Source organism: Fistularia commersonii, chromosome 10, assembly GCF_037954325.1.
Source record: "Fistularia commersonii isolate RoL2024-O1a breed Wild chromosome 10, RoL_Fcom_v1.0, whole genome shotgun sequence".
NCBI classification, from domain to species: Eukaryota; Metazoa; Chordata; class Actinopteri; order Syngnathiformes; family Fistulariidae; genus Fistularia; species Fistularia commersonii.
In genome coordinates, this window is record NC_141293.1 from 17594022 (window position 1) to 17612423 (window position 18402).

The window sequence follows — 18402 nt, forward strand, 5'->3', positions numbered from 1 at the left end:
AAAACATCTTAATTGTTTAAAAGAAAAGGTGATATTAATTTCATGAACTCACTCATGAAGAATGTACCGTTCCGATCACAGCTTGTTGCCTGGACACCGGGAGAAGTTGTAGTGCTCTCCATGACAACAAGGGCGGGGGGCGGGGGGGGAATTGTTAAGCTAGAAAGAATGACATCACACATCCGGTTATTTTTTCAACGATTACGCCTTTAATTACCAATTTTGATCAGATTTAACAAGGAATCCCTAAAATTTGACATTGACACAAAAACTAAATCTAGACATTAGACTAAACATTCCCATTTCTCAGAATGTTTATTTTTTTTAATCCTAACTTGCGCTTTACTTTGAAAGGTCACCCGCTTTTTTATCCGATGAAATCTGTGTGACTTCATGCTGCGAGTTCAGGCGAGGTCGCTATCTTCTTAAACTATTAACGTTTATTCAGCAATTAACTCTTGAGATCACAGCAATCTATCGGACGTCAGAGACGGTTATTAACGTTAAAGAAACACCAACGTAATTGTTGAAACTGTTCCGCTCGTCTTTCTAACAGTTTACATATACATGTCATTTGGCATAACACAAAAGTCGATTGTTAAAATACAAGCGTAGTGTACTGATTTTTTTTTTTAGCACAGCTAAGCTAGCTTAATTTAACCGTTCTTCAAACCAAAATGTCGGAGGAGAGCATCAGCATGTTTGACTTGTTAAACTTATCTATCGGAGCCCCCCGAATGGCATCTGTTAACTTCAGTGCCCTTCATAAGCTGCTCCACGCCGTGCTGAGACACCTTGGGATCCGGGATATGAGTGTCCGCTGGCCGGAGACTCCCCCCGGCCGAAAGCGTCCATCGCACCCGGAGGCCCCCGCACTGGACGCGGGGGACCGGCTGCACCGGCCCCAGCGCGACATCACCGACGAGGAGGAGCCGGAGCGGACCGTCTCCCCCCGGCTGGGGATGGGGTCTCGAATCCAAACATGCGAGGACGGGGTTTCTAAGGTAAGACAACCGTTTCATCGTGTGTAAAAAACAATTCCAATTAAACATATTTATTTAACCTTTTTTTTTTTTTTTATTGAAACACTGCAGTTGCTTTGTCAGCATTTTTTTTTTTTGGACTTGTGTAATTTATTTCAGCAGTCCTGGACAGTGAACTGGTGGTAGAAATTGTATTTATATATAATTTGATTCAGTAATTTTTAATCTCTTTTAACGTTATATTTAAGGCAAAGGAACTTTGTTTTCCACCCCAGAACATACCAACAACAGCCACAGTTGAATTGTGATATCATTCACTGATTTCACCAACTAAGTTTCATTTACTAAATGATTTCATTGATGGATTGATTTAATGTCTACAAAACGACAATATCTTAGGATTGTTACAACATGAATTAAATGTTGGACATAAAAGTATGCACTCCTGCTGTGATCTTCATTTTTCATCTCAGGTGACATTTTATGTCAGCTCTTTGCAAGCAACATTCATGAGCTGGATGCGGATGCAGTTTTAAAATGTATGAAAATATTTCGATACATTCAAAGTTCACATTTAACCTTTGAAATTAGGTATATTATAGAGTCCTGAACTGGTTTTGGTTCTTTTTATATTCAAAATGTCTGTCATATGAATACGAATAAGAACAACCTTATTATTGTTATGTGTAATTTCTATTAAATTCTTTAGTATTTTTTTTGTCTTATGTGTAATCTCTGATTCTTAGTTTCTCTTTTTGGCCGAATATTAGCGAAAAGTTTGTTGATTTCTTGCCGATTCATTTTTTCATATCGATGTTTAAATACACTGAAAAGTTAAGAATATGTGGGACAACGAAGCCAACATTTACAGCAGATGGTAACTTTGTGAATTAAGTTTGAGGATGCCCTGATATGGCCACACCCTGGCAATGATGTCACAGATGGAGCACGGAGGGGGTATTAAACCTTTTCTTCTCATCTGTGTTGAGAACATGTCAGTGTTCCATTAAGCCACCGATGATAGAGCCGCGCACAATAGTAGATGGCTGCAATCCCCGACATCTCAAATGACTCTTGTGTGTTTCTGTTCACGTTTGCAAACAGGAGCGACGTGAGAGAGCTGATGTCTCTTGTGCCGATGCTGTAAAGAAAGATTTTGTTTCATTTAGAACTTATTTAGTCAGGCATAGTTAAACTTCCAGACAAGTTTGCCCTCTTACCTCTAGCAACCGCAAATTCCTCAGGCTTCTCCTTTCAAAGATTAGTTTTCTGGGTGTCTTAAGTATTTTTTTTTTCAATTTTATCATAAAACAAGTGTTACACAAACGATCGATGAAAACCTCAACATGTGTAGACAATAAAAAAACCTGATATTTACCCAATAAAAGGTTTCGTACCCATCTTTGATATGCGTCCATAACTGATATGTTTTGGGAAATTCTATTGCCATTTGTGTGTGTGTGTGTGTGTGTGTGTGTGTGTGTGTGTGTGTGTGTGTGTGTGTGTGTGTGTGTGTGTGTGTGTGTGTGTGTGTGTGTTTGTGTGTGTGTGTGTGTGTGTGTGTGTGTGTGTGTGCCCGTTCCATTATGATCCTCATCTTATCTTTATGTGATCAGGGGTAATGAGCCCCCCTGCAGAGAGGCCATTGCTTGTCAGGGCATGAATAGCTCTCTGCTGGGAATCAGGCTGTGGGGGGTCGGGGCTGGGGGGCTTGTCGCAGTGTGTGTGAATCTTTCATGGGCTGCTCGGGTCATCTGTATCCCTTGACTTGACAGTGGTGAGGTGACCCCATTGGGACCCCGGAGGCCTGGCTCGATGCCATCAAAGTTAGTTGACAAACTCAGCTTCAACCCACCGATCAGACAAGTGCTTCTCAGAAATGATCCGTTTGTCTTTGGATCGGTTAATAGCTGACTTTATTATTATTTTTTTTACGAGGCAGCCGCTTAAAGAATAACAAGACCCGAGCTGCTTCCCCCTTTGAAATATTACTGGCATCCTGAGGAACTTTTCACTTACATCCACATAACATTTCATTTGCCAACAGCGCACCATATTTTATATATAGAGATTCAGTCATACGGTTTAGCATTGCAAATATGATAAATGGAACAGTTGTATTTGTGCAAATTAACTGAAATTCAAACCAAAGAAGACAATATTTGGAGAAAAAGGATCCTAAAAATTGACCTTGTAATTAGAAAAAAACAAAACAAACCTTGACAAAAAAAATCTGAAATGAACAGAAAATCAGACAGCGATTATTTAGATTTATTTAAATAATGAACATGAATTAAAAATCCAAGGTTTGTATCGGTATAAAGTTTCATGACAACAATAACTTAAATAGAATTGTGAAAAGTATGAAAGCGTATGGAAAATCAGTCATGCAAATTTATGTGATTTCTCACTAACTTTCAGATCATTTTGTCCTATCAGGCTATTGCAGTCATCTCCAAATGACCTTGTGTGTCATGTATTAACCAGGTGTTTGTGAGCGTCGCCGCGTGGGTTGCTATGCATCACCGCATTTCCAGCCAAATCTGACACGCTTTAAACACTTCATATACAGCTCAGGAATGTCTTTTGTCTGACAGGCACACATGCATGCCCGTACACACACATATACACACACACATAACACTATATTCATTGAGACAATATTTGAAAAGAGTTGAATGGTCTGAGCTGTGCACTCTACTCTTTGTTAGCTGTTGTCTTAGATGTGTAAGATGACAGTTATATTGTACTATAATATCAGGAAGGAGGAAAAAAAATAACATGTTTAAAGAGGAACATTATAAATATTAGAAAATAACCGCAGTATATAAACATAACATGTAAAACTAGTGAGAAAAATGACCTGGTCCTAAATCTTACATGATCCAAGAAAAAAGTGTAAGCTGGCCATTCGTCTTTTTTGTATGTTTTTTTCCTTTTCACTTCCATATAATCACATTCAAGTCATTTCTTGCTTTTTCTATTTTTGGATGTTTTTTCCTATTTTTCAATTGTCTCTCTTATTTATATTTATACTCATTTTTATTGATACAGTCATTGCTGCGCTGCTGTGACAAGACTTTCCCCCTATAAGCATATGTTATCTATCTTTTTTTTGTTTGTTTTCCACTCTCCCTTTATAAAATTTCCTGCTCAATTTTTTTTTTTTTTCACAATTTAATACACAATTTTCAGCTAGATTCTTTCTAGTGCTCATAATTACCTGCTAATTGCAAACAAAAAATAAATGAAGCTGAATTTTGACGGTGTCCTGTTTGTAGCAGGTTAAACCATCTTTAATTTAAATAGAACTTCTGACAAAATTGCATTTTTATTTAAGTTTTAATCCCTGAAAACTTCTCCTACCTATTGTTCTGCTAGGCTCTGAAGCTGATTGAGGAGCTCCATGAGCAGCGAAACCATTTGAAAGAGGAGATGGAGGAGCTTCGGCAGGAAGTAAGCTTTATTTATCTGAGGACAATCGGCTTCAGTGATCAGAACCAGAAATCTGAATGCAAAATGTCTGCATTCAGTACAGACCATTGGAAGAAATAAATTGTGTTGAACTAAACTGTCTTTTTTTATGCATATTTCTAGTATCTCAATTCTCAATATCTCAATTCTTGAGAAATCATGAACACCCCATCATTTTAAAATTTATTCCATTGCTGAGGACCCTTTAAAAGACCCCTCAGGATACCTGGAGGAATCCACCTCACAGAAAAAAAAACGCTGCTTTAAAACCATTATTTTCTCTTATTCTGGTATCAAGATCGTTGAATTTTGCTTTGTGATTGATTCTCGATTGCAGCCGGCTGAATATAGGGATGTGGCTGCTGTCATTTGTGATTGAAGCGCACTAAAGATTTTGAAATGCCAAATAAGAAAAACATTAAAACTTTCTCTGCCTCACATCTTAATAAATGATTTATACTCTGTGTTGCAAACCTTTAAAACAATTCTTTCTTCAGATGGCTGGTGCACATTCAGACTCGGCTGTAGTCGTGAAGAATTGTTGCCATCGTGTGGACACCCTGGAGGAAAATTTGGTGAGTTTTTTTTCTTTTAATAACATATTTATGACAGACTGAAAAATACTGCTATTAATATTCATTTATATCATTAACACAGCAGACTTCAATATAAAAAACTACAACATACACATTATAACAGTAAATGAAATGTTGAATGCTCCCTCCCCGGTTGTAATTATGCGCTTATTTTTTTGGTTTTCTTGTTATTTTCTTGTCTTAAGTCAGTAACATTGGTGCATCCTAATCATATCAAACATAAACACATGTACGCATGTAAATGTATGACAGAGAGATTTTACTCAATTTTGTTTCACATACCACTTGATTTTTCAAAGGTCACAGTTAAATATGCCTAGATAAAATCTGTTATAGATTGATTGATTGATTTTTCCCATAAGGCTAAAAAAGATGGTTAGCATATAATGGGAGCATATTAGACTTGTGTTGAGTTGTAACAGTGTTGTGATTGTCAGACTTTGAGCTTTGAATTTAAAGATAATGAACTGGTTTTCTTAAATGCCCTCCGCTGCAGAAAACAGTAAGTGACACGCTTCACCATTATCCGGACCCTGTGGAGTTGAGTGGCTCTGTCACTTGGGATGTCCTGGAGTCGGCTCTGCTCTCTCAGAAAGAACCATCACAACAGGTCAGATCAGCACGGCTCCGGTTTTCACTGATAGTGCGACATTAAACACCTGATTTTATTTATCAATATGTATGCTCATGATTTGACCTGAAATAGGTCATAAAATGACAGGAAAATGACCAGTGAATTTAGATCAATAATTTTATTGATGAATTAATAACTCAATAATATTGTGTTTTTTTTCTGTTTCTTTTAATAATTTTGAGATAAGATGAGATGAGATGAGAACGACTTTATTTATCCCGAAGGAAATTGTTGTGCCAGAGTTTCAAGCAAAAACATAACAGTAATAGATAATAGTAGGAAGGAGGAAAAATAAGAAATACAATGAAATATAAATCGTCTTAACTGTTTTAAGGTCTTAACTACAAAGATTTGAAGATTCCCTGCGGCTGAGGGAAGAAGAATTAAAAAGTTTGACAACAAAGCAATTAATAACACCGTAGTCTGAATAAAGTAGATAAACAGCAGCTCACAACAAAGAACCCGTCTTTTCTTTTTCAGGAAATTTTGACTCCCAGGAGCAAACCAATGTCCCCTCTGTCCAACGGAAGCATTCCGGCGGTTGAGCCGTCCTTTCCTCAGGCAAAGGCTGTAAAGATGCCTGAAGGGATTTTGACCTCGATGGTAGGAGCATACTCTAGTTCTACGCCTCAGCAGACGAGGGCCGCTGTGTCTCCTCCTCGAGAGACCTGCAGCTCAGAGCGATACTCAGAGACGCTGCAGGCCCTGAGAAATATCGGCAGACTGGAGGCTCGGGTGGCGGTTTTAGAGGAAGGACAGTTGGACCAGGATCAACTGAGACACCTCATCTCCTGCAGGGGTATCTGATTTTGAATTTTTAAAAATTATTTCTTGGCAATTTTTCCTCGCCCTACAATCATTTGTTCAACAGCTGACTTATTGCTTGTTCAATTTCGAGTTGAGTCTTGGTATTTTGCTCACCTTGCTGATTTTTCTTTGATTTTCTTGGTTGCGCTTTTTTATTTTGATCGTCCCCGTTAAGCTAATATTTTGCTGATTTTTACAGTCCACCAACTGCTTGCTGAGTCATGGCCTTTTACCGTGACTTTAAAAGTAACCAAGTGGATTCTCTGAAAATCAGCTGGTTATTGTCAAAAACAAAAAGCAATCTTTGTAAGATATGAGCCCTGAATACATAAAAAAAGGTGAATCCATCTATCAGTTGATGATCAGGACATAGTCAGTCACACTTTGCAGCAATTCTATCCACATTAAAGAAACTAATGGTTGGATTTCCAGCTGCTTTGGTTGTCTCTATTACAGCTCTCATCCTGTGGTATTCTGCCGCAGTATGCTGTTTCCAAAGGAAAATCTCATAATTCGGTTCCCTGAGGCCTCATACATTATTAATCGTCGGCTGTGTTGACGGGAAAGCTTGTCACGTGACAGATTATAAAGAACTACTTTTCAACCTGTGTTTAAGCAAATTACAGACCCCACAGTCACATTAATTGTGCATAAATGTTTCTTTGCAGCTCCTGAAAATCCATGACTTCAGCTGTTTGACTGCTGCATTTATTTTTAAGGAGAGGCTATGGTTTTGGCCTGATCGCTTGACATCTTCTTGTAGGTTCACTGGATTGCTGCGAGGACATGATTGATGAGGTGCATCACCATAAGGCTGTGATGGACAGTATGAGGAAGGAGCAGGAAATGGTTTGTCAAGTTTTCCATCTTATGGCAAATCAGTCAGCTGGACCACATCTGTTATTATGTCATAACAAATCCAGTTACCAAGGTCTCACTTTAGTTACATCATCACCATCATCATATGATGTTACCTGTGCACTTCACAGTATTCATTGTCAGCTGTTCCAAAATTGACAGACAAACAAAATAGAAAAATAAATTTGACAGGAGATGAAAACATCCACTTGGAAGAATATGGAAAGGGAAAGCAAATAATTCATATTCATTTATTTTCTTTATGCTGCAATATATGCAGCAATAAAGACAAGTGACCCAACAGATAGACATGGAAAGACTACAGTTGTAGTTATTGTTAATAACTGGCAGAAATTACTTACAGATTGCAAGGAAGTGCCTCAAATAGGCCACATTTAAAACTAAATTTACCTTAAAAATTTGCAACAAACCACCACAACAACCAGCAAAAAATCACACTGAATACAAGAAGATACTACAATATTAAGAATGTATCCAGTCATTTCTTAAAAAAACAAAAGCACCTACCATTAGCAAAATTGTTCCAAAGATTAACGTATAAAAAAAAAAAATTGCATTGAAGATGTGGGTTGGTCCGAATGCATTTGTGTGGGTGCAGCGTGTGTCGGTGTGTATGTGTGTTTTGTGTGCGTGCTACATATCTCTGCATTAGCCAATTCCGTTTGACTGTGGGAATCACAAGTGGTAAACCCGAGGTTCTGCAGGATGGGCTTGTGTTTATTTTGCAACTTGCCTCTACAAGGTGACGTCCTCAGGTCATTTTTGAGTGTGTGTGTGCATGCGTGCGTCCATGCATGCGTGCATGGCTCCATGCATTCTTGTTTTTTCATTTTGTTGTCAGAAGTCCGAGTTAGTGGATGATGTGCAGAAGCTGATCATCCGACTTCAAGCCGAGTGTGAGAAGCTGGATGAGACCTCCCAGTGTTTGCTGGAAGACAGTCGACGGAAACACGCGCAGATCCAGGTCGGACTGACTTTCTGGTCTTATCTGTTGTCCATAACACATAAGGAGACTGTATAGACTGTTGAGCGATGGAGGATACTTTAAAAAAAAAAAAACTTCCAAAGATCCAAAATGCACAGGTGCTAAAAGTGAAGGATGGTTTCCTCAGGAGCTGTACAAGATGGCAGAGGAGCTGGAGGACAGGAAGGCTGACAAGCAGATGGTGGAGACAGAAATTGTACGTGTTTCCACTTTCACACTATGGTTGATATTAAGATACCGACATGTATATAATATACCATAAACCGGTTTTCTCACATGAAAATGTCATAAAATACACACACTTCTAACTATCTATTTATATAAAAACTAGCATAATTGCTTCAGAATTTAAGAATTACTATTCTAATAAATGACCGTGACACACACATATTTGAATATATTGATTTATACTTTATTCATTCCTTGCGGGAGATTCCTTTTCTGCATTTAAAGAATTTCCCCTATGGGGATCAATAAAGTTTGTCAACCCTGCATGGATGAACCATGAGCAGTTGGCTGCCATCTAGCGGCAGTGTTTTACTCAACAACACTTGAAGACATTTGGAGAAGCTGGGAATCCAACCAGGAATGTTCAGTTCTAAGGACAACCGCTTTACCTGCTGCGCCGAGCAGCACCCTTAAGCAAAACCTAGGAAACAGGGCAGGCTGGCATTTTGGCAGGTCACTGAACACAGTCAGATATTGTTCCATATATATATATATAGATAGATAGATAGATAGCTATATCTATAAATAGATATAGATATACACTGCTCAAAAAAATAAAGGGAACACTTAAAAAACACATCCTAGATCTAAATGAATGAAATATTCTTATGAAATACTTTGCTCTTTACACAGTTGAATGTGCTGACAACAAAATCACACAAAAATGATCGATGGAAATCAATTGTATCAACCCATGGAGGTCTGGATAAGAATCACACTCAAAATTAAAGTGTAAAAACACACTCCAGGCTGATCCAACTTTGATGTAATGTCCTTAAAACAAGTCAAAATGAATCTGTGTTGCTTCCTGAGTGGACACTATGATTTCACAGAAGTGTGATTGACTTGGAGTTACATTGTGTTGTTCAAGTGTTCCCTTTATTTTTTTGAGCAGCATATATATGCATAATTATATATTATTGCTTAGCATGAATAATTATTTGATTTTTTTGTTATTATATGTGATAGTTGATGATATCACACATTCATACATATACATTTTCACGTGAAATAAAAACAAAAAAAATATGGACCTATTTGTTTTTGACCCTAAGAAGTACCAGCTCTACATCAAAAGCAGAAATCCAAAAATGTTGTGTAGTATTTTGCACTGTGAAGTGTCATCAACATTATTCTGAGCATATCAAATATTTAAGACATGATAAGCGACCAAAGCCTTAACATGTATGTAACCAGTTTTGCTGATACAAACAGAATGTGACTCTATTGTACTTATAGAAAGCAGACAAAAGTGCCTTGGACAGCAAGGTGAGCCGCCTGCAGTTCGACAGCGTGACGGAGCAGCTCAGTTCCATGTTCCATGAGCTGCTGAACAAGGTGACGGGTCAGGAACAGGACTGGCACCAGGTTGTGGATCGGTTGTCTGCAGAGATGGAGCTCAAGGTGGAGATATGTGACCCTCAGCCATTAAACCCACAGCGCTTTCAGCGGTGGTCAAGTTGGTCACCTCTGATGGTCTGATCAGTTGAACAGGCCGGAGCTGGAGTCGGTCAAGAAGCAGCTGGAGGATCGCTGGAGGACCATCCAGGAGAGGCTGCTGTCACAGGCAGCGCCGGAGTATGAAGATGCCGCCGCCATCCGAAAGTAAGCAAACCCCAGGGAATTTTCTGCATCTCTCAAATCATTTTCAGAACAGGAATTCTCAAAATTGAATCCAATATTTGTCTTTCGAGAAATCTCACCTTTCCATATCCTTATCATACTATTGTGCTCTCCTTACCTCACTTGTTACTAAGACACTTATAGTTTTATCACTTGTTCACTAAGACACTTTATAGTTTCACTGAGACACTTTATAGTTTATAGTTTATTTTTATTTCTAATTCTGCCTTTTTCTTTTTATTATTCATTACTGTTATATTTTCTGTAACTCTGGCACAACAATTTCCTTTGGGATTAATAAAGTTGTTCTTATCTTATCTTATCTTAGTTCTGAATATGGGATGAAGCCAGTTTTTGTGATAACTATTTGTTTGTTGTTGACGTGTCATATCGGTAAAGGACTTATAACTCCCACCTCACATCTAGAGGGTTCCTGGATTCTTTCCAACTGGATCATTCTGTGGGGTCATTTACATATTCTTATATTTCTTAACTGAGTGGAGAACCGGGCGAATGTTCGTGGGTCTCTATATGTGGCGCTGTCAATAACCACTGACCAGTCCAGGTTAAATCCTACATCTTGCCACAATCTCTCCTGGGACCAGCTCCAGCCCCACTGTTATTCTGTGTCCATGTTACACTGGACAGAGAATTAATTAATATTTCATGACTCACTTCCTTGCAGAATAGCTTGTAAGATGTACAGAGGTAAAACATCAGAATGTCCAAAACTGAGGCTGAACATTTGCAGGAATGAAACCGGAGTATCACCACATATTGTGGTATTATTTAGACAAAACTCATTTTTTTCATGGAGCAGCATTATCAGACAGCTGGGAAACAGTGAATACCACATGCTCATCAGTAGCAGACTGAAGCAGTACATTTTCTGTATATGTCTATTGACTTGTAGCTCCTGATGCGCAAATGCTATTGTATCTGCTCAAATGCATCATTCATTCATTTGTTCATTCATTATCTGCTTCTTATACTGCTTATCTGTCAGGATTGCAGGGGTGGGGGTGGGGGATGGAGCCTATCCCAGCTGTCTGCGGGCCAGAGGTGGGGTTCACCCTGGGCGAGTTGTTATTTGATCACAGGGCCAAGTATAGAGACAAACCACCATTGACTCCGTCACGTGTCCGAGTAATTTATAGTCTCCGCTTAACCCTCTCCATGTTATGGACTGTGGGAGGAAACCACTCAGACACTGTAAACTTCAGAAGAGAGACAATTCATGGAAATGTCTCTCCAAAGTCCAGACCGTCATGATAATGCCTCCATATTGGGTTAATATTGCCAAAATGTATTTATTTTTTTACCCAAATAAAAATGTATTATTTTTTTAAACAATTAATAGTAATTGCAACTTTGACATTTTTGACACGTTCTTAGTGAAAATCTGACCTGTCAGAGAAGATCTAATTTTTTTTTTTTTTCTTCAAATTTCAATGATTTAAATCTTGGAAATATAGTTTTTTTTTCCTTTTTCTCCACTCATATCCGAGATCTGTAATTTATTTTGTATTTTACCTATGGTAGTTGAATCATGACACAAAGTTAGTGTAAATATGACTGCTTATCATTAATTAAGCCAGTTTAGCAAAGCTTACATTTAGCACATTATAAAAATAAAAAGACAAAAAAAAACAGTCATAATAGTCAATAATAGTTGCTGTTTATAATTTGATGATTTGATCAGGTCAGATCTGTGTGTCAAATCAGCTGTTTTTCTGTTTTATCTCCAGACAGCTGGTGGACAGATTCCACTGCCTCTCATGCGACAGACCCGTCATCAAACAAATTCCAGGCCCGTGAGTTGGCAGCAACCACGGCTGCGTTTTATTTCTTTATTCAAGATGACAATGTAATTTCTCTCCAGGTATTTTTTTTAATCCTTTCTCTTTAAATCAGTTGTGTTTCATGCCTGAGGCTAGCAAGCTTGTGGTAAAATACGGGAAAATATTAAACTTAAGATCATGTATTGTACATTTAGTTCCAGAGAGACAAGGACACATCAGACCCTGGGAGGAAACTCTGCAAATTGTTAATTATTTTCAATGCACATGGAAAAATGTCAGGCATGAACCATCAAGAAAAATCTGCAGGGAAGTCTCTCAAAGTCAGCAATTAACCTGAGAATTAGCAAGGAATTGCCATAAAATAAGCAGCAGAAAAAAAGAGTAAGGGAACCCCCCCCCTCAAGGGAAAAAACCCTCCATTTCCCCCCAAAAACGGAAAAAAAAAAAAAACTGCCTGATAACAGACAAGGAATTGCTCGGGATTTTTTTCTTTTTTTGCGAGAAATCAGATCAGATCAGACATGCGTTCTTGTAAAATTAGCAAAAAAAAAAAAAAAAAAAAAAACATACCTGGACATGAATAAATAACCTAAAAACAAAGCAAAAGATTAAGTATCAGAAGACAGAATGAGGGGTACCAGTCCTTAAATTGTGAATATATTAAAGTGTTTGTCTGTCTTGTATTCGGTGTCTCGGTGGGGAATGAAAGGCACATGGTGACGCTGCCCTCATCTCCCGGCGTCCCCTATCACAAGTCCAATAGGCCGCACAGTGTTTATGCCGTGGAGCAGCTTCGCTACTCCAGGAGGTGAGGTCAATGTTCTGTTAACAGTCGTACCACGTGGCCGCTGGGCCCGGAGGCTACTGACTGCTTCAGATTCCAAAATCAACACCCCCAAAATTTTACTACACTGATTGATCCCAGACAGGACGTCTCCTTGTTTTTTTTTTTTTTTTGTTTACCCCGTTCTTCACATTAATTTAAAGTTCTGCGTGTTCTGTGAGAGAAGAGGATACAGAGAATAGGGTTAGATGGACCAGGTTGATTCGCAGTGGCGACCCGTGAAGGGGAGAAGCCGAAAGGAAAAGAAGAAGACTTTATCTTTATCGTTATTAAGGTATTGATAAAAGACCATGAGTTTGAATGTTTGATTGTCCGGCTGGGTGACCAAGACCAGTGTTGTTGTAATTCCAAATAGTGTAAGTGTGTGTCGGGAATGTAACTGTTTTTCAGCCTTTCTCAGTGAAGCGTCGATATATTCGTTTCTGTGTTCAGATCCCTTTCAAAAATAGACCATATACTTTAGGATAACGACTCTCATACTCCAAGGCAGTGACAATACGAAACAATATTAATCATAGAATATGGGAACATCTGGATACACTTGTACTCTTTTTCTACATGCTTACTTTTGGTGAGGTCACAATAAAGAAGAACATCTTCAATTGATTGACAGCATTCACACGAAATAATACACAGTAAAACCCTACAATCTCTTTATTTACTGCCGCCAAGTAGTGAGCGCCTGGCTGAGACGGGAGAAGGCAGCCCGCTGTCCGTATGGCGAAGCTGCGGAGGAAGCCACACCGTCACCTCAGCCAGCCAGAGACGCACCGGTCTGCAGCACATGAAGCTCCACCCTCAGCCCGAGGGCGACCCCACCGTCCAGGTGTGACATGTCAAATTACAATGTCATCAATGTCAAGATCCTCAAAACCAGGAGACACCAATGCCTGCAGAAGAAGGAATAAAAGTCTTAATGCTAATGATCTCCTAGATATGAGTGAGTATTGTTGTCAACAACATTGATTGATTGTGCATTTCTATCTGTGTGTGTGTGTGTGTGGATGCATGGTGTTGTGTGCTTGTGCACCTCATGTATTCGCCGACTGCTAAGCTGGAGGAGGTTGACATCATCGGACTGGATGGGCATATCTACAAAGGTCGCCTGAATGTAGCGTCCGTCAGACACCCTGACAGTAAACTACCTACTATCTCTCACAGAGAAGGTAAACATAACGATTTTTTTTTTTCTCACAGAGACTCAATCTTAGTCTGAAACTAGAGGAATTTTATGATGTCATTATTTCTTTAAAAAGGGTTGTTAGAGGGTGTGTTCCAACACACACTCCTCAGCCTCCTTGGAAAGGTCTGTTCTGTAGCGCTAGAGAGGAGGTCCGTCGGATAGCTGAACCTCGGATTCAGGAGGAACAGTGCGGTTTTCGTCCCGGTCGCGGAACATCGGACCAGCTGCACACCCACAGCAGGGTCCTTGACGGCACTCGGGAGTTGGCCCACCCGGTCTGCTTAAGGCATTAGACCGTGTCCCTCGGGAGTCCCGTGGTGGATACTTCAGGAGTGCAGTGGACTGGACCCTTGATAGGTGCCCTTTGATCCCTGTATGACCTTTGTCAGAGCTCGGTCCGCATTGCCAGACTCAGATTTGTTTCTGGTGAGGCTTGGCCTCTGCCAGGGGTGCCCTTCGTCTCTGATTCTGTTCGTAACCTTTACGGACACAATTTCCAGACACAGTCAGAATGTCCCCGTTTGGGAACCTCAGGATTGGGCGTCTGCTTTTTGTAGCTGACGTAGTTCCGTTTGCACTCATCACACCGTAAAAAAAAAAGAACCACTTCCAAACCTGAGGCTAATATCTTCAGCTGAAAAAAAAAGTGGAGAGCTCTCTCTGGGATAAGAGCCTACCCAAAGCGGGGGACTTCAATTACGAGTGAGGGGAAAAACGGAGCCGGAGATCGACAGGCAGATGGGTTCAGCGCCAGCAGTGATGCAGACCCCGCACTGCTCTGTCGCAGTAAAGAAGGAGCTGAGCTGGAAAGCTAAGCGCTTGATTTACCGATCAATCCCCCTTCCCGCCCGCTCCGGAAGAACGTAGATAATGGATGGAAGAGCCGCCGATCCTCCGCATCGAGCGGAGCCAGATGAGATGGCTCGGTCATCCGGTGTGCTGAGAAAAGGACGCGCAGGGAGGAGCTCAAAAGTTTTATGTGATTGAGCTCATCGTGAATAAATCAAGGTGACCAGTGTGAGCCTGAGTGCCGTGTCCGCAAGCCGGAAAGTAACATGAGATGGTGTTTTTAACCCGTGTTAAACCCCAGGCACGAACAAGACCAAAGACAGAAGCAGATGCTCTTCGGCCCCCAGACCACCGACCTCCCCCGAGATGCTGCTTCAGCGCCCCCACAGTGCCAAGAGTGGCAACTCAGGTGAGACGGCGGCACAGGCGCCATAACCTCTTTACGTTTTGGACCTCTGTTCTGACTCACTAAGCTATAGACCCTCGGAGGCGTCACTAAGGGACTCTGATAAACAATGATAGTTTGGTTGTGTAATTAATCACGAAACAATCTGATCCACCATCACTGAGGTTCGATAAAGCAAAGCAATTTCTATGTACAACTAATATGATATACTATATTTGTTTATTTGACAAATGACATCAAATTGCTCTTGATTTCCTCCATAGAACATTGAGAATTACAGAATTATCAAGAAATACACTAGTTTGAGGATCAAATATTTACATTTTAAAAAATTTTGAACATCCCTGGGAGTGATTTAATAATGATTGCCTTCCTCCCTCCAGGCAAATCTAGGTATTGTTTGCCAAAACATCAGAAAATGACCCAAAGCATTTTTGTAAAGTTTGGAACAGCAAACTTCTTAAGAATGTCAAAGACTCAAAAACCTATATTTAGTAAATACAGTAAATACAAGTGATGGTGCTGTACCCGATTTCTTGAATTTTTTTAGTACTTTCTAAAGCACTGATTATTAGTGAAATGGGGTTTCCTACTGGAATGAATGTGAAAGCAATGTATAAAAATGTGTACGACATAAAACAGAACCAGAATAAGAAGTTATAATCAAGTAAGGTTGACTCTTTTTTTTTGATTCTGTAATGAAAAGCGTTTTTCGTCTGCAGTTTACGACATAAAACAGAACCAGAATAAGAAGTTATTATCAAGTAAAGGGGACTCCGTTTTTTGATTCTGTAATAAATAGTGTTTTTTTGTCTGCAGTGTCCAGCAGCCCTGCCCGGGAATGGCCTGGGTCCGTCCTGGGCTGCACGTCTCACAGCTCCACCACCCAGGACACTCAGGAAAAGCAAACCCTCCACATGTAGGGGGCGGCGGCGAGCCCCGAAATCTAATCTGCGGTCCAGCTCTGCGCAGAAACATTGCTTTTGTTTGCATCGTATCCTCTGAAATCATTATTTTCATATTGAACTCCTCTCAGAAACACATTTTGGGACACTTAAATTTTGAGAAGCAGCATCAAATATTTCACTGCCATTCAAGTCAGGACAAAAATAAGGCTCGGTGTGTCTTTCCTCTCCACTGGCCCAAAACTCTCGATCCCTCAGCATCATTTCTGGGATCCTGAGTGACACCAGTCAATTAGAACGGGGCCATGTTGTGTTTTTTTTTTTTCTGAAAAAGTTGACATTATTGAGTAAAATCAGTGGTGTGTGAATCCCTGTCAACATATATTCCATTAAACACCATCTAAAGGTAAGATAATGTTCCACTTGATGTTTGATTTAAAAAAAAAAAAAAGTAATCTTTAATGCACTGTTGGGGTCAGGGGTGTGTTAACTGCCGTGTTGCATCACCTCGGCAGGGGAACTTTCGGCGACGCGTCGAAAGTGGAATTCTTTGCTTTCCCTCTTCAACTTTAATTGTTGAGTTGCATAATGCTTCATACATCACCTTCTCAACAGAGGTCTGGTTTGGTACTTGGACTCCTTTCTTTTAGCCACACTGTTCCTACACAGATTGTTTTTGTCAAGTCTTGCTCGGCTTAAAAGCAAGCTGCGTAGATTCGTATGAAACTTGGACGTACTTCTCAGCATGATCGATGCTTTCGTAGGAGAGGTGGACCGAGACGTTTCAGACTTCGGATTAACGGCTCACTCTTTAGATGGTGGAATCTCGACTTGCATTTGTAAACGCATTCGTTGACAGCAGGGTTTCCACCTTTGTTTTCTCAGCTGATATAATATCTGATGGCTGATTTGATACCTTTTGGGGTCACATTTTAATGAGGGGTTTGTCCAGATTGAAATCCCTAAATCATTACATTGTTTTTGATGACAATCATTTTTTTTAATCCCTTTAAAATTGCTTTTTCCATTAACCCCCCCCCCCCCTTCCATCTTGGCAAGTAGATTGAGATTGAGTCATCGTAGTAGCGCAAGTTACAAGTATAACTTTCTCTTGACGAAAAGGGACCAAGTTTATGCCATTAAGTTACTTGTTTTTTTATGACAAAGGGCTTTCCTGTCAAGGGTCGATTTAAAAATATGGTAAAGCTGGAGAAGGTTTCATTATTGATGTTCTCAATAGTTGAGCGTTAGTATTCACTCAGATATCAGTTCCACTTTAAGCCCTGTGTGTTTGGGAAAAAGACGCTGGTAATTCTGAAATTGTCATGACGAGGAGGTGACAAATAGTGAAACAGAGAGGAAATTAATAATAAGTTAAATAAATAAAAAGCTGCATCAAAATGAATTCAGTAATCCCTGCATTTTTGTGGCCCCTTGAATAAGTTTATGAGAAACTCATGTAAAACTCAAACCTTTTAGTTTTCCTTTTAATGTAACGGGCCAGTCAAAAAGAGTTCCTTATAGTCTCTTTTCCAGTTTACCTTTTTTTAGATGAATAAAAAAAAAACAAACAAACCTAAAAGTCACCTGGAACTCGTCTACTTTTCAAGTAATTTATTTAGATTTCTTTTTTTTAATTTACACGTTTAGGTAATTCTTGAGTGACGTTTATCTTCATTTTGATCAAAATCAAATTACGAACTTTGCATTTTACCTTCTAAATGCAGATCAGTGACCTTTAGGGTCAATAACAACCTATAGTCTTACTTTCTTACTTCCTCTGTATTTGAAAGTTGTTGAAACTCCCACAGATGATACGACCCTCTGTTATGATCCTTGCTTCATTGGCACAAAGTATATAACAATAATTGAATGCAGTTATTCATGCAGTTTAAGCTGTTAAGACGTCTTGAAATGTGTCCTGAAAGAAGAAGTTGTACTGGCCGTATCTCTGCACTGACACGTTTAAGTACTTCTGTTGTGACTGTAAACCCTGAAGCTTTGATTCTTGTGATTATTCAGGAGAGGCCGGTCCGGCTTCAGTTTCGCTACGACGACCACATCCTTCCTCTGCCCGCGCTTTTGGTCTCATGCTGTTGCAATGAGCAAAACTCTGAAGCTGAGAGGTTAGCAGATCATACCTTGTCTTTATAAAACATATAAATACAAATCTCAACAGAGGAAAACAAACACAAAAGTACTTAAAAGAGAGATCTCAAGAAAAGAGCGATCAAATCCAGCTGTGGGTCCTTGAGAAATGTCAT

General features: G+C 39.6%; 2 protein-coding genes across 2 annotated transcripts; both read left to right on the forward strand.

Annotated features, from left to right (window-relative positions):
* The first annotated feature begins 677 nt into the window (after window positions 1-677).
* Window positions 678-10068, forward strand: LOC147230668 (uncharacterized). Its single transcript, XM_086154455.1, has 9 exons — window positions 678-1004; window positions 4365-4439; window positions 4955-5032; window positions 5550-5663; window positions 6168-6486; window positions 7258-7343; window positions 8215-8337; window positions 8486-8554; window positions 9826-10068. Exons 1-9 carry the CDS (start codon window positions 678-680, stop codon window positions 10066-10068), a joined length of 1434 nt encoding a protein of 477 aa, XP_086010581.1.
* Window positions 10069-10076: 8 nt separating this feature from the next.
* On the forward strand, window positions 10077-16505 carry LOC147230669 (glutamine-rich protein 2-like). The gene is made up of 6 exons (XM_086154161.1): window positions 10077-10191; window positions 11958-12023; window positions 13531-13681; window positions 13910-14021; window positions 15129-15236; window positions 16053-16505. Exons 3-6 carry the CDS (start codon window positions 13640-13642, stop codon window positions 16154-16156), a joined length of 366 nt encoding a protein of 121 aa, XP_086010287.1. The 5' UTR covers window positions 10077-10191; window positions 11958-12023; window positions 13531-13639; the 3' UTR covers window positions 16157-16505.
* The last annotated feature ends 1897 nt before the right edge of the window (window positions 16506-18402 follow it).